The sequence below is a fragment of the Sinocyclocheilus grahami genome, unplaced genomic scaffold, assembly GCF_001515645.1.
Source record: "Sinocyclocheilus grahami isolate Dianchi unplaced genomic scaffold, SAMN03320097.WGS_v1.1 scaffold14.1, whole genome shotgun sequence".
In the NCBI taxonomy this organism is placed as follows: domain Eukaryota; kingdom Metazoa; phylum Chordata; class Actinopteri; order Cypriniformes; family Cyprinidae; genus Sinocyclocheilus; species Sinocyclocheilus grahami.
The window spans coordinates 2,765,192-2,782,296 of record NW_015505193.1 but is presented as its reverse complement, the minus strand read 5'-3'; the positions used below and the strand labels follow the sequence as shown (position 1 = coordinate 2,782,296).

The 17,105-nt window shown below is 37.8% G+C and overlaps 1 protein-coding gene across 2 annotated transcripts; it reads left to right on the top strand.

Annotated features, from left to right (window-relative positions):
• The first annotated feature begins 6,399 nt into the window (after positions 1–6,399).
• LOC107600293 (P2Y purinoceptor 2-like) lies at positions 6,400–11,535 on the top strand. 2 transcript variants are annotated; one of them, XM_016292156.1, is made up of 2 exons: positions 6,400–6,445; positions 10,532–11,535. In XM_016292156.1, the coding sequence occupies exons 1-2, from the start codon at positions 6,401–6,403 to the stop codon at positions 11,507–11,509; spliced, it is 1,023 nt and encodes a 340-aa protein (XP_016147642.1). In that variant the 5' UTR covers position 6,400; the 3' UTR covers positions 11,510–11,535. The 2 variants fall into 2 exon arrangements, with proteins under 2 accessions (XP_016147642.1, XP_016147648.1); XM_016292162.1 differs by lacking the exon at positions 6,400–6,445 and adding an exon at positions 6,952–7,018.
• The last annotated feature ends 5,570 nt before the right edge of the window (positions 11,536–17,105 follow it).

The following is a 17,105-nucleotide window of genomic DNA, read 5'->3' as shown; positions in this document are numbered from 1 at the left end:
GTACCACGAGGCGTTGCTCACTAGCGGATCTCAGACTTCTGGAGAGGATGTAGATTCGTAGTAGTGAGTGGAAGTAGGTGGGTGCTGAGTCTGTGGCTGTTCTATATTCAAGCATCAATGTCTTGAACTTGATTTGAGCCGCAACCGGTAGCCAGTGCAAGGAGATAAAGAGAGGTGTAACATGGGCTCTTTTGGGCTCATTGAAGACCAGTCGTACCGCTGCATTCTGAATCATTTGTAGAGGTTTGATTGTGCTTGATGGAAGTCCAGCCAGAAGAGCATTGCATTAGTCCAGCCTAGAAATGACAAGGGCCTGGACAAGAAGTTGTGCAGCATGCTCCGTTAGAAAGGGCCTGATCTTTCTGATGTTGTGCAATGCAAACCTTGCAAGATCGAGCGGTCTTTGCAATGTGTTCTTCGAAGGTCAGCTGGTTATCAAAGGTTACACCAAGATTTCTGACCGAAGTTGATGGGGTAATTGTAGAAGAACCTAGCTGGATGGAGAAATCATACTGTAGAGTTGGAGTGGCAGGGAAGACAAGAAGCTCAGTCTTTGCCAGGTTGAGCTGTAGGTGATATTCTTTCATCCATGCCGAGATGTCCGCCAGGCAACCTGAGATCCGTGCAGCTACCGTTGGATCATCTGGTTGAAACTCACTGTTAGTTACATTACTGAAGGAACCACTGAAAGTATGGTGAGTTGCTTTTAATTTTGCATGTGTAAATGGTGATTCTTTAAAGGGGTCATATGATGCGATTTCAATTTTTCCTTTCTCTTTGGAGTGTTACAAGCTCTTGGTGCATAAAGAAGATCTGTAAAGTTGCAAAGACTAAAGTCTCAAATCCAAAGAGATATTCTTTATAAAAGTTAAGAGTCAGCCACGCCTACCTAAAACGGCTCGTTCTAACACGCCCCCACATATCTACCTCACTATGTGGGAAGATTTGCATAACGCCACCCAAATGTTCACGCAAAGAAAGAAGGCGTAACTTTTATTCTCGCTGTAGTATTGTTGCTGCCGCCATGTCGTGAAGACGCTGTTTCGTTGTGAAAGAGAAACTACTTTGTTTGGCTTTCCAAAAGAGGAGAATATCCGCTTCGTCATGCCTAGAGCTGATCCGTGCTGGTTGCTGAGGGAATACATCAACTTCGCGTTGTGGATCGCCGGATCGGCTTTCACCGTGGACGAAGCGGAGTCCAGCCCGGGGTCGTCACATGTGGTTGCCGCAAGCCCACCAGCCACTCCTTCGTCGAATCCGCCGGCCGCGCCGTTCTCAAGCCCGCCTCCGCTCACTCTAGCCCGCAGGCCTCTGCTCACTCTAGGCTGCCACCGCTCATTCTAGCCCATCGTGTGTTTCGTTGTGAAAGCGAAACTACTTTGTTTGGCCTTCCAAAAGAGGACACGAATGGCAAATTTTAACAACACAACCACAATGAATGTTAGCAATCATTATCACTGTAAGATAGAAGAGAACTTCAAGTACATTCTCCTCCCGGTGAGTTACACTCTGGTGTTTGTGTTCGGTCTGGGGTTGAACATCAGGCCCCAATTCTTTATTTCTCCAGGATGAACAATAACGGTGACATGACACCACAATCAACGGTTTGCTATGACACCACAAGCAACGAGCTCTTCAATTACTTAATTGTCTACAGCTCGGTGGTGATGTTTCTGCTTTTTGTCCTACCGTTTGAGGTCTGCAACGGCCTGATGGTGAAGAAACTTCAGGAACCCGGTATTGGTGGAGGTCCAATATCACAACACTTTAAGCAGAAGTCGGTGAAGATGATTATTATTGTGCTTCTGGCTTTCATGTTGTGCTTCTTGCCTTTCCACGTGAACCGCAGTATATACTACACCTTCCGTTCCCTGGACAAACATGTGAGCTGCTCGATGCTGGAGGCTGCCAGCATGGCCTACAAGGTCACGCGACCTCTGGCCAGCGCCAACAGCTGCATCGACCCCATCCTTTAGTCATGGCAGGACAGGGCTTCAGAAGCAGCATCAAGAGCAAGAAAAGTAAAGCAAGATCTGAAAACAGGAAATCACCCTCGACCTCTTTATAACGTGCTTGAGTGAAACCAAAATCTCTTACAAAGTTTGTAGCGAAGGGCCTCACTCAGGGAAATGACCCGTGATGTATGACTGTGATCAATATTGATGAAGTTAACAGTTCATTTGGAGTCTCTGGACTCAAAAACTCTAAAAGGAGCTCCTAACAAGGAACCATTTGGTGTTGTATAAATAGAAAGACCTTGTGACCCTTCTAAAGGACATTTTATAGAATGTGAAGGACCATATGGCTAAATATATCTGCTCTTTGACCAGAGAACGTGCTGCGTTCTATTCATACTGCATAATGGTGGTGAAGTTCCAAACTCTGCATCTGTTTTGGAACCTTGCAAAGTGGTATATTTACATTATATCAGTTAATGAAATTATGGTATTTAACTGTAAATTTAAGTTAAAACCGTAAAACCTCAAATGTTGCTACCGTATTTTTTACGGTATAATTCCGGCAACCACAGCTGCCGTTTTTTACCGTAAATTTTACGGAATTTTTTTTACAGTGTAGGAATGTTTAGCTAATGTGGGGTTTGTTAGCTAGATTAGTGTTTAGCTAATTTTAAGTAAAATGGCTGGTACTTTAAGGTACAAAAGCTAAAAGATGCATCTTTGTACCTTAGTTACCCCCAAATTATAGGCTACATATTAACACTTTAAAGGTACATGTTTTAAAAGTGTACCATCCCAGTGACAGTTTTATACCTTTATTTCTGAGAGTGCAGGATGGAAAGTGATACTGTAATTACAAATTAAAGCGATTACAAGTTCAAACAATAGTCTATTAAGAAAACAAGTTTTGTTTGAAACATTTCGATTAGAGAGAGAAAAAGAATTTAAGAAACACCTGAAATTTCTTAATAAATTGCCAGTTTTTATTTTACATGTTAGTGCAAACCAGGAACACAACTAAAATTTTAACATCTGCTTAAATCTAAGTAGCAAATTCATTTCAACTTCACCCTTATACAGCTACATCAACAACTTTAAAACATGCTGGTTTAACATGTTATACAATACCGCCAAAGTCATGGGTTCAGGGACATGGATGATATATAACCTCGAATGTACACACTACTTTTTTTACATACAGTAACAGTAGTTATTTATATGACGTATTTATGGATTTTCTTGGTATTTAAACCACATGATGTACAGTTTTCTTGATATTTTTCAGACACTTATTTTACATTTATTCATTGATAGCTAAATTATTGATTAATTTGTTAACTTGTTTTAAGCACAAACATAATTTGTTAGATTTGTTTAAAACAAGAAAACTACAAGTCACTCATATGTACATTTTCTTGAAAACTATAAACAGGTCTTGCCCTACACAACCTGTATTTGACCAAGTATAGCGTACTGATTGACTTTACTGTATGTGCATCCTAAATCCCAATTATTTTACAACAACAATTTTTTTTACTTTGCATAAGTACAAAATTTGATTGTAAACAATAACAAATAGATTTCTTTTCAGATATCACTGCAATGAATAAAAAACTATAAATAACATACCCCATTATTAGTTTAGACACTTTTAACAATTAGACATCAAATGAAATGTTATCTATATTCAACCTCTCCTTTACCATCAATATAATTGTTAATGAATCTACTGACATGCAGTTTTCCCTGATGGACTTTATTTGTTATTTTAATATTATTTTAACTATTATTTTAATATTTTCTTTATTTATCTATAGTTTTATTTTTATTTTAGTTAAACATTTTAGTAATTTTGTCAATTTAGCGTTAATTTATGTTTATTTTCAGTTCTAGTTTTAGAAATTGTAGTATTTCAAATGAAACATTTACTTCATTTTAATTTGATTTCATGTTTAAGATTTTAAAGTTTTGCATATTTTATTTCAACTTTATTTCATTTAATGATTTTTAACAGTTTTACTTTCAGTTTTAGTTAAGAATAACAAAACTGGCTTGACTCGCTCATTAAAGGCATGTAAAGACAGCTCTAGCTGATTTGAACAGTATCCTGGAACTGAACCAAATTTTAGTGAAATGCCATTGCCAAATGCCAAATTCAGTTAGTGGAATGCCATTGTGCTGGTACTAACCATCCTGACACAACTTTTCATAAACACCAAATCCATGAATCCTCAGGCACAGTGTCACTTTGCCAACCTAGTAAGGTACGTAAAAACGGTGTTGCAGAAAAGCACCCAGAGGTATGTACATTTATGAGACTGGGTTGAAATATACCAACCTATTGAAGTACTGAAATCTGTTTTGTACCTTTGTAATACACTGATAACCACCAAATGCAGGTGGTGATGAGAAAGTCACATGATGAACCGAAGCCCATCACAAGCAGCTTTTAAATAATAACATATATAGAAGGTTCACAGTATCATTCACACAAACACTAAACACCATCACGGTAACACACATGAAACTGAAATAATGCAATACACATTCATTTAACAACATTAGGTGTAACACACAACCCTAATATACAAAACTGATAAGAAAAAATTAAGAAGAAACAGTTATTTCAACAAAAAAACATCAAGTTTGAAAGGTAACGCAGGGAATTCTGGGAATGTCAATTTACGGTTATTCACTGTAAATTATACGGTCTTTTTCACTTCCAAAAATGGTATACTACCGTAAAATTACATGTAATCTCCAATACAGTTTTTCACCGTATATAGTATGGGAATTTACCGTTAACCATTTAACAGGTTTTTACTGTAGCATTTTTACAGTCTTTTACCGTTAAATTCACTGTCATTTTTAATAAGTGTACACTGTAACTTAACTGCTTGCATTACTACAGTAGCACATGTATGTATGTTAGGCGAAATTTAGAACAGTCTTGTCTGTCTTATCTGATTAACTGAAGCAAAACACAGTGTGACTCTACTTTTGTAGATGCTCAGGAAACTTAAACCCGATGGTAAACCACTTACTTAAGGTGATGCACACCGGACGAGAAGCATCACGCCACGTTCTCAGTTTAAGGCAACAGTCCAACATCTAATCACCGAAGCGAATCACTTTACAGGCAAAAAGTTCAAAAAGAGTTTTGCCATAAAAACAAAGTAAACGGAAAGAGTAGGGGCAATCTATATTATTTTATCTCTTTATATGAAGCATAGACTTTTTTCAGTGCAGAGAAAGATAAATGTATTATTGAAAAACTATTCCAGCCTAGGTGAAGTCATTATGTACATTAACAACGCTGTGAGACAAATATAATGTAATTTAATAGAAAACGATGCGAGTGGCGCCAAATACTTTTAGATATACAGCACAAAGACTGTGCACGCTTTATGAATACTTTATGAATGGGAGAAAGTCCAATGCGCAATATGGTGGAATAGTCCCGCCTTCAAATTAAAAGAGCCAATCGCTAATTGGAAAAGTCGTTGCATCACTGCAGGTGCCCTTAGAAGCTCCGATTAGTGTCTTGAGATGCGCATTTCTGATTGCACAAGGGCATTGGCTGGTTTAGGCTGAAATTTTTTTTTTAACGTTTTTTAATGCTATTTGATCATAAGAAATAACATTTACGAGATATTTGTTGTCAGATTTCATTGGTGATTTCAAATCTGAAATTTTATCATAAGCTTGGTGAACAGCTTTGAAGAATGTTTCCCCATTCAAAAAGATCTTGCACGACTGAAAAATCTGCGCGAGAGGAGTTTCAAAGATGGCCGCCATGTAAAATGACTTGCCTTAAAGGGACTTTGGTGGCGCCTCAGGATTTTGAACATCTCTGCACTTCTCATGCAGTGTCGACCACCTTTAAACGTACTCTTTTGTATCTTGCAACCAATATTAATATTCTCTTAATATTCAATGTTAATATCTAAACAATGTGCAGTGCCACCACACGTCAAAATAAATAATTCTTTCTTATAAGGTGAAATGAAATGTCAGCAAACTGCCAGCAGCAAATTAAATTTTGAGGTAGCATGGGGTGGCCAATCAGATGTGCCACTGTTACTGTTTATAATGCATTCTGATTTACATACAGTTTATTAAAATAGTTGGCAGTATATTCTGCAGTTCCATTCCAAACACAGTCTGTTTTGTTTCATTGCTCTGACCTTCAAAGCAATAGTTCAACCAATGGTGTAATTTTACACAAAGAGTGGAAGACAGGGGCATGAGAAGAGTTTTTGGAAACCTGTTTACCTCTAGTGGAAAAAACAGTTATATTACCATACCAAGTGATTGACAGGCCATTGACTGACGCTCTGACCAATGAGAGCAGGCTTGAGGAGTGTTGACATGAGTAGCCCCGCCCACAATGAAGAAATGCAGCATGATCAGGCAGAGAGGAAGAGCAGGGGTGTGCAGGCATGAAGAGTGGGGACATTCCTGAAAAAAATCTGCCGAAAACACATGTGAGTATGTGACTTACATTTTTTTTTTTTTGGCATGTCCACAATCATGTTCATCAGAACGTGCAACTTACAAAAATATGCAATGTTTATTGGACTTCACTGTGATTACTTTTCAAATCTGGACATAGATAAAACTATAAAGATGTGTTAGTTTGTGGGACATATATTTTCTACATTTATTCATTTAGAAGATATCTCTATCCAAAGTGACATCTAAATAATGAATGCTCTACACCAACGATTCATCCTTAAAACACAGTAACATTAGACAAAAGTCTAAACTGTAAAGTTCCAAAATTCGTAAAAAAAAAGTTTCCAGACAGTCAAATTTACTTGCTTTAGGGTTCCTAAATTCTCAAATAATGCTAGAGAACATGATCAGTTTTGGTTATCTCAACATTTGATAATATAATTTATAAAGAAAATGTTGTATTGAATTATACAAAATACAAAGCAAAAACTTTAGTTTTTTGTTTTTTTAAGGCTAGAGTGTGGGAAGTGCCTGGAGGCTTTTTGTGAAATTAGCCGTTATTGAAACATCACCCGAGGAAGTTCTTAGGAAATTCTCAGCAGGTTTGCAAGATACTTTGTGGATGATTTCCTTCATTGATCGATATGATGTGCTATTTTCTGGCATAAATGAGAGTGCTGTTAAGCTGTGTGATTAGCAGAAAAATGTATCTATACTTTGTACATTTGTTCGTGCCCTGAGTTTGGAAGAAACCATTTGAAATTACTTCAATGCTCTGTTATGAACAATATTTCAGGAATATTTGTAGGCTGTCATATGCATGACAGTATCAATATGGGTGTGTGCAGTTTGTGGACATTGACCACCTCTTAGAGAAATACATGTGTGGTGTATGTATAAGAACCTAGACAGACACCACAATGTGCACTTGTTTCATTTAACTATATCACATCCATTTGTTCAAGCTAGACCAAGATCTATCGTACTATGCAAGACCTGGCTTGGGAAGCAATGAAATGCTTGGAATGGTGTTACATAAACAGATTATCAATACATTTATATTTTTATTTGCTTGCTTACTCATTTAAAGGAATAGTTCACCCTCAGGTCATCCAAGATGTAAATTAGTTTGTTTCTTCATCAGAACAGATTTGGAGAAATCTAGCATTACGTCACTTGCTCACCAATGGATCCTCTGCAGTGAATGGGTGCCGTCAGAATGAGAGTCCAAACAGCTGATAAAACATCACAATAATCCACAAGTAATCCACACCACTCCAGTCCAGCAAGTAATGTCTTATGAAGTGAGAAGCTGTGTGTTTGTGATAAACAAGTACATCATTAAAATGTTTTTAACTTAAAGCTACAGTACGTAAGTTTGCCTATTTGTCACCATCTCTGTTTGAAACCGTCAATTGCAGTTCTTTGCAAAATGATCTTCTTTATGTGGGTTGTGCATTGGCACAGTTCCTCAGCGTGGATGAATCTAATGTTTTGAGGTGCATTTGTGAGCTGTCAGTCAACCACAAATATGGATATTCACTGTACTTGGGAATTACAGATACTACGTCTTGGAAGTATGTCCAAAAATAAGAAGTTTCACCGGAAAATATCATCGGAACAAGTCCATTACATGTCTGCCAGTTGTGTTCTGACCAACTGAAAAAAAAAAAAGTTCTACATTAAATTGCGATACCAAAGGTGATTAAATCTAACGATAGCAAAATTAGCTCAGATCACATCAAACCGTGCAAATTATTATTAATTGTATACTTTGTTCTCAAATTGTTACTGTTAACATCAACGTTGCATCAACATTGACTACGTGTATTTAGTGTGTATTAGTGTTATCTGTAGATTTCAATTTCTGTACAGTCTAATGTCTAATTGTCATACTATTCCAATGTCATCAAAAGAAATTGTTCTTTTAACCTCGAAAACCAATTTAATGTTCCTTAGAACTCTTTCTAAAATGACAAGTTTAATTATTCCAGCTGCTGTAAGAAGAGGCTACAGGTGATCCGCCACCTGCAGCATCCACACACGCGATAGAGCCTGCTAGCCGGGACTCCTTCTTTGACAAAAGACGAACGGTGGCAAACTCGTATTTCCCGCAGAAACCGACCCGAACCACTCAAATTAGAAAACATTATTACAAGCTTACCATTGTGAATCAGGCTAAGGTAAGGACATAGTTTTGAACACTGATTGGTTATGTACTTGCTCAATAATTGATTTTGGATAATTAAAAAAAAAAATTACAGAATGCAGCTTTAAAACAAATGTTTCCAGATAAGAGTCCTCTATCCATAAAACTGGTTTCTCCAGTGAGAAAGTTGTCTCGTCTGAGTCAGGAGAGAAATATGCACAGATCAAGTACCGTTTAAACACCAAAAACAGTTATTAGCTGTTTGGACTCTCATTCTGACGGCACTCATTCACTGCAGAGGATCCATTGGTGAGCAAGTGATGCAATGCTACATTTCTCCACAAAATTAGCTCAGATCACATCAAACCGTGCAAATTATTATTAATTGTATACTTTGTTCTCAAATTGTTACTGTTAACATCAACGTTGCATCAACATTGACTACGTGTATTTAGTGTGTATTAGTGTTATCTGTAGATTTCAATTTCTGTACAGTCTAATGTCTAATTGTCATACTATTCCAATGTCATCAAAAGAAATTGTTCTTTTAACCTCGAAAACCAATTTAATGTTCCTTAGAACTCTTTCTAAAATGACAAGTTTAATTATTCCAGCTGCTGTAAGAAGAGGCTACAGGTGATCCGCCACCTGCAGCATCCACACACGCGATAGAGCCTGCTAGCCGGGACTCCTTCTTTGACAAAAGACGAACGGTGGCAAACTCGTATTTCCCGCAGAAACCGACCCGAACCACTCAAATTAGAAAACATTATTACAAGCTTACCATTGTGAATCAGGCTAAGGTAAGGACATAGTTTTGAACACTGATTGGTTATGTACTTGCTCAATAATTGATTTTGGATAATTAAAAAAAAAAATTACAGAATGCAGCTTTAAAACAAATGTTTCCAGATAAGAGTCCTCTATCCATAAAACTGGTTTCTCCAGTGAGAAAGTTGTCTCGTCTGAGTCAGGAGAGAAATATGCACAGATCAAGTACCGTTTAAACACCAAAAACAGTTATTAGCTGTTTGGACTCTCATTCTGACGGCACTCATTCACTGCAGAGGATCCATTGGTGAGCAAGTGATGCAATGCTACATTTCTCCAAATCTGTTTCCATGAATAAACAAACTCATCTACATTTTGGATGGCCTCACAAAGAGTGCATTTCCAACCATTTTTCATTTTTGGGTGAACTATTCCCATAATGCCAAAAAAAAATAATGCTATGTATAATAATGAAAACTAGCATTAAGTAAATAAAAAACTATAAAATTATAAATATAAATCCACAAAAATTCTTAAAGAGATAGTTTACCCAAAAATGAAAATGAACATTTTGTTATCACCAAGCCTATTTAAGTTTCTTTCTTCTGCTTAACACAAAGGAAGATATTTTGAAAAATGTTGGTAACTTAACAGTTGCTGGCACCCACTGACTTCCAGAGTATTTTTTCCCCATAAGTTCCATTTTGCTACCAGAAACTGATTGGTTACCAACATCCAAAATATTTCAACAGAAGAAAGAAACTCATACAGGTTTGGAACAACTTGAGTAAATGATGACAGAATTTTCATTTAGACTTTTTTTTAATGCAAAATATAAATAAAAAATGTTTCTCTTGTTTTTGGGGTGAAATATGACATGAACATGGTCTTGACAGATTATATGGCATTCATTCTGATATATTTTCCTAACCAATTCACTCCTGAAAAAAAGCTTTTTATTGTGTGGCAGCATAGTCATTATTTCCTCTTTCTAACATAAAACAGCATCATTTTACTGTTAATATTTTACTGCTAATATTGATTTATTAACAGAGAATATGTTCCGAAGATTAGTTGATATTGATTTTTATCTGTACTTGCATGTATATTGAAAGGTACATCAATATCACTTTGTAAATTAATATGATGATGACATGATGTAATGATATGATTACATAGTCTTATTCTTTGACAGATCTGGATCAGAATGGCAACGCTTAACAGTACTGGAATACTGGATACTGGAACTAATGATAGTCAAGTCTACCGTTGTACTTTGAAAGAACAATTCAAGTACATTCTCCTCCCGGTGAGTTACACTTTGGTGTTTGTGTTCGGTCTGGGGTTGAACATCACGGCCATGTACATCATCCTGTTTCGCACCAAATACTGGAAGCCCAGCACCATCTACATGATCAACCTCAATGTCTGTGACACACTTTACATCCTCACCCTGCCGTTCCTCATCTACTATTATGCTGGTAAGAACGTCTGGCCGTTCGGTGAGCACATGTGTAAGCTGATTCGCTTTCTCTTCTACACAAACCTCTACGGAAGCATCCTCTTCCTCAGCTGCATCAGTCTACACCGGTTTTTAGGCATCTGCCACCCGGTGCGCTCTTTGTACTGGATGGACGGCCGGCGTGCTCGTTTGGTTTCAGTGGGAATATGGGTGATCATTCTCATCTTACAGGCCCCGATTCTTTATTTCTCCCGGGTGAGACTTAATGGTAATGATCTGGTCTGTCATGATACCACCATCAAGGAGCTCTTCAATGACTTTCTGGTCTACAGCTCGGTGGTGATGTTTCTGCTTTTTATCATACCGTTTGGGGTGGTGCTGGTCTGCAACGGCCTGATGGTGAAGAAACTTCTTGATCCCGGTGTTCTCAGAGAACCAATGTCACAGCGCTTCAAACTGAAGTCGGTGAAGATGATTATTATTGTGCTTCTGGCTTTCATGTTATGCTTCTTGCCTTTCCACTTGAACCGCAGTATATACTACACCTTCCGTTACCTGGACAAACACGACTGCAACATAATACGACTCTCCAACAATGCCTACAAGGTCACGCGACCTCTGGTCAGTCTCAACAGCTGCATCGACCCCATCCTCTACTTCATGGCAGGACAGAGCTTCAGAAACAGCATCAACAAGAAATCAAGAATATAGTCTCACAAATCCCTTTCAACATTGCAGTAAAATTTAGGATTTTTTAAAAATATCTTTATTTCATAGAATGACCATATGTTATTTTTTTCCTGGCCGGGATTCCTGGGTTAAGCGCAGTGTGAAAAGCCCTATTTTCCCGGGAAGATCCTGGCCAGGATTTTTAGCTGCTTAAAATGTCCGGGTTTTGGCTTTGTTTTCCTATTGAAATGCTCTCTGCAGTCCTCACACATTATATGTAGGCCTAAAGGTTTGGTTATACTCCAGTTTGGACACGGACTACTTGTATTTATACTACTGAAAGTGTATGCTGGGGTCCGCTCGGCGGACGTGTTCCACACATGCGCTGTAGATCGGCTTGAACAGTAAACAAACATGGGCAATTTCCCTCCACCAGTTATTGCACATCTGGCTGTCTTTATATAGTTTTATCGACGGATTAGAGGTCCATTTGTTGTCCATGTTGTTTTTCCAGCGCATGTGCAGTTGGTGCTTTTGTAGCCTACTGACCATGCGTACTTGTCCGGGCGGTGTTTGCTAATACACACTTTGTACTGTTCAAGCCGATCTACTGCGCATGTGTGGAACACGTCCGCCGAGCGGACCGCAGCATACATTTTCATTAGTATTAAAGGGGTCATAGGATGCCCATTTTCCACAAGTTGATATGATTCTTTAGGGTCTTAATGAAAAGTCTGTAACATGGTTTGGTTAAAATTTCTCAATGGTAGTGTAAAAAATACCTTTTTACCCTGTCAAAAACAGTTCTTTTCAGAGCATGCAGATTTGAAGCATTTTCCTTTAAATGTTAATGAGCCGCTCTCAGAGAGACTGTTTTCTTTAGCTGCATTCATCCTGAAACTTGCTAATTAGCACATTATTAGGAAAGGCGATCTGCAAAGATTCGTTAAAAAAACCTTACACTCACTTCTTCTGTTGATGAGGCTGGATCACGAATTATTCGCGCGAACATAGAAGGCGCATTCCCTTCAAAAACAAACATAATCCACTGCGTTTTAAGCAGCTCAGATGTCGGGAGTTAACGACGACTGCTATGTTCATTATTACATCCAACAACAGAAGACCTCAATCGCTTATAGGAGTCATTCTTGTCTACAACTGCTCCGGCGGTGAAACAATGGCGGACTGATGACAGTCACTCAGGGCGGGTCTAAGGTAAGACGCCAGTCCAGTCTGTGCTGAAACGCTACTGTCAATCAAACTATCGTGGGAGGGGCCTGTCTGTGTGACGTCACATAGACAGGCATCTGAGATTGGCTCGATTTGAGAAAGGGGTAAAGATTTTTAGTAGATGAACAAAAAACCATTGGGTGGATTTTTATAATTTTAGGGTGGTTGTGTACACACACTGCCAACACACATTTCAGTTCAAACAACTTGTAAAAGTGCATGTAGCATTATATGACCCCTTTAATACAAGTAGTCCATGTCCGTGCTGTCCGCAGCTGTCCATGTAGGCCTCCCGAACTGGAGTATAACCAGGGTTTTCACAACAAACCCGCCCAATTTGCATTTCGAGGGGGATCCCCCGGTAACAATTACGTTCCGGACACCACAATTGGTCGATTATGCACAATGCCTGCACGCTATTGGTCAAACTACTTTTCAGTCATTACTTTTAGCAAGTATAAAAACAAAGCCAAAACTGGACATTTTAGGCAGTTTAGAAATCCTGGCCAAAATCTTCCCGGGAAAATAGGGCTTTTCACACTTCGCTTAACCGAGGGTTATCGTTTCACACATGTAGCTAATTTAGAAGCGAGTTTAGCGTTTAACAGAAACCCAATCGCGTGCCTCATTTGTCAAATGGTGACGGAAAACACGTCAATTGGAGTGAAGATACTGTTTTATCCTCACTTATGACGCTTTTCCACTGCGTGTTACGACTCGGCTCGCTTTTCCACTGCAGTTTAGTACCGCTTTAGAGTGGGTAGGATTATTCACATGTCGTTATAGTTGCGCCACCTCTACTGCTGCGACTCCTGAAAAACGTTTTCATTCCGCGTCGCCCCATCAAGCTCTCGCTGGATCCGCTCCTCTGCTATCAATGAGAGGAACGTCTGTACTTCCTCAACAGACAACGAAACAGCCATTTTTTGGTTGTTAAAAAAAGGTGCGCTCGTTCAAAACGGTTGCTTCTTCTTCTTCTTCTTTTAGTTTTCTAGCGGTTACAGGCCAACGTTAAGGTGCATACCGCCACCTACTATATTGGAGTGTGTAACATCAAGACTTCATTGTGATCTTAAATTCTTCTAACTAAACCACTTTCTTGCAAAAAAATGTTTGCCCTGGTAACGTCAGTCTGATCATTTTCTATTCCTGAAACACCTCTAATGTCCCATTCGCGTTCGTTCTTTCGCTGGCTGTACTGATTTAAATCTAGCGGGTCTGTTGTGTCTTGTGTTCAAGTTCAGTGACACAGGTAGTGACGATTCTCTCCGACCAATCAGTGATCAGCAGGTTTTACACGTCACGTTTTGGTAATGGTACGGTTCGTTTGGAACCTCAACCGAGGTGCTACTGAAAAAAGTACCAGGTACTGTACCCAATGGAAAACCCCCCAAAAGTGAACCGTACCGAACCGTACCGTGCCGTACCATGCAGTGGAAAAGCGCCATTATATAATATGTAGCTAATATAAATTATATAAATATAGCTGCCTTCATGCTATGTCGTAATTACCGTAATTCCAAGATGACAATAAGAGACGTTCTACTTGGAGCTCTTCCAAGCAGGGCTGCCAAGTCCTCGATCTTACCGCAGAATTGGGCTACTTTTACACTGTTGTCGCGGGTTAAAGCGATCTCCCCCCAGTCCCCCCAGTCCCCCCAGAATGCTATTTCCACAGAGGGGGACGCGATTGGGATAGTTTTGAATAGCAGTTGGGGTGGTTTTGTTTTGCAGACCTGGCAACCCTGCTTAAGTCATCAGACTCGTCGGAATTATGCATTTATCTGTCTAAATTTCGCATGCTCAAAATCTAGTGTGACGCAGCATAATTAACTATTTAAAGTGTGAAAAGCCATATTGTTTATGTTACTCTAACAATTTCCTGGTAATCATCAGGTTATTGCATATAATCCGTCCAATAGCATGTGAGATCAGAATAGTGTGTTAGTATACTGAAAATGCATTAGTTTGTACTGTTTTCTGTGGATTTTTAAAGTGTGAATTGTAATGTTTTTATTTTATTTTATATTTTTTATTTTAGGGTAATACATTTAGCCATTGCTAATGCTTAAAAAATGCAAAAGCACATTTTCCACCACTGTTCAAAGTTTGGGGTCAGTAAGATTTTTTTAATTAAATAGCCTACTTTAATTGCGCAAGGATGCATTTGATTGATCAAAAGTGACAGTAAAAACATTTGAAATGTAATGTTTCAAATTCTATTCATTTCTATTCATGAGAAAAAAATGTCTCATGGTTTCCACTGAAATATGCATCACAAGTCAGTCATCGCATCACAAAAATTTTCAACACCGATAAGAAGAAATGTTTTTTGAGCAGCAATTCATCATGATGCTGAAAATTCAGCTTTGATCATGGGAATAAATTACATTTTAAAATGTATTAAAATAGAAAACAGTTATTTTAAATTGTAATAATATTTCACAAGATTACTGGTTTTACTCTATTTTTGATCAAATGAATGCAGCCTTGGTGAGCATAAGGGACTTCTTTCAAAAACATAAAAAAATCTTACTGACCCCAAATTTTTGAATGGTACATTATCAGAAAAATCGTCACAAATATACAGCATGGTGAACATTTCATACATCGCAGTCCTAATGCAGTTGACATCAGTCTATAAAGATGAATTTCCACATCTCAGATATTGCAGTAAAGTTCTTTATTTCAAGAGTAGAAATTTCAAGAAACACATTATTATTAGAATTATAATAAATAAAAGAAACAGCAATATAAAGCTTAGTTTCCCCCTTAACTTATCATTCTTGTCGATCTTTGCAAACTAAGGTGTAACAGCGATGTATGTCTCCAGCTATAACTATGATGGTATTCAAGAAATGATTGCAAACAAGCACGTGTATTGTATAAAAAATTCACTTTATATAAAATGTGCATGTAAATGTCAGTAACAAAACTATGATGCTACCCTTGAGTAGCCTTTCCTGTCATTACTTGCTCTGAACTACAAATAAATACAATGGAAGAAGGTTGGGTTGTTTTGAACCAGCTGTTGGGTTGTTTTGAACCAGCTGTTGGGTTGTTTTGAACCAGCTGTTGGGTTGTTTTGAACCAGCTGTTGGGTTGTTTTGACCCAGCGGTTGGGTTGTTTTGACCCAGCTATTAGCTGGGTTTGTCCCTTTTAAACCCAGCGCTGGGTTATATTTAAGAGTGCATTTTTTAGAGTGTATAATACTTAAAGTGCAGTTCATAAATTATTCTAAAATTCATACAAAAGCAAGAGTGCAGTTTGATTTAAAAATCTCAAATTCTAACATGACTGTTGTTCACACTGAAATGACACATAAAAATCTGATACGTAACATATTTCCATTTATATCAAAATTTAAATGTCAGATTCAATATTGTTTTTCAAATTTGATTCACATTCAGCTGCAGTGTGAATGTCAGCCAGACTGATGAACGTAGACTTTTATCATTAATAATGCCCACAACGTTTGAAAAGAACCGAGATCCAGTTTACATTGAAATACAACAGCGCAATGAGATAAGATCCTACTGGCTTGATAAAGTGAGCGATCTGAAATGCATATGGTTCAATGTTAAAACTAAATGTATTTCATTAGTGTTACGTAGCAAAGAAGCAGACAGCTAGTCCGAGGCACTACAAATGTTCTTTGAGATGATAATACTTTCAGAAGGAACAATAAACCTTTTTTAGTTTAGCTTATAGCATGAATTTCTCAGCAGTCTATCCTTAGATTTGTGCCTTGCATCTGTTAGTGATGTAAATGAATATATTGTATTGCTTCGGTTTGCTTTGTTTTTCAGAGAAAAGCTTAAATCCAGCTGATAAGCTGAAGTTTGTGGTGCGAAAGGGCTTGTTGGAGTCTGAGTTTCTTAATATATGAAATATTACATTCTCGGTTTGCTTTGTTTTTCAGAGAAAAGCTTAAATCAAGCTGATGAGCTGAAGTTTGTGGTGCGAAAGGGCTTGTTGGAGTCTGAGTTTCTTAATATATGAAATATTACATTCTATTGTCATGGTCAAAACCTGTGAACACCTGAACATGCTAATTTCTAAGCGATATTGCTACTGTTTCTGTGCCATTTACATGAGCATTTTTTAAATTGTGGAACAATTAGCCACCTGTTTTTTATCTTTAAAGAAATAAAAATGCAAACCAAAAATGTGAAACATTGTGGTCCCAAAAAGCGTTTAAAAAAATATCTGAATGCCATTGCATTAGATGACAAAATATCAAACCAAACTTCAGCACACTTTTCAAGCCAATCATTGACAAAAAGTCATTTTGAAAACTGTTTGTCATTAGTGAAACATGTTCATAGTTGATGCAATCAAATATCACGACAATCACACATTTAAGGTTTAGGGCTGCTGTACGTCAGTCATGTACATTCTCATTTT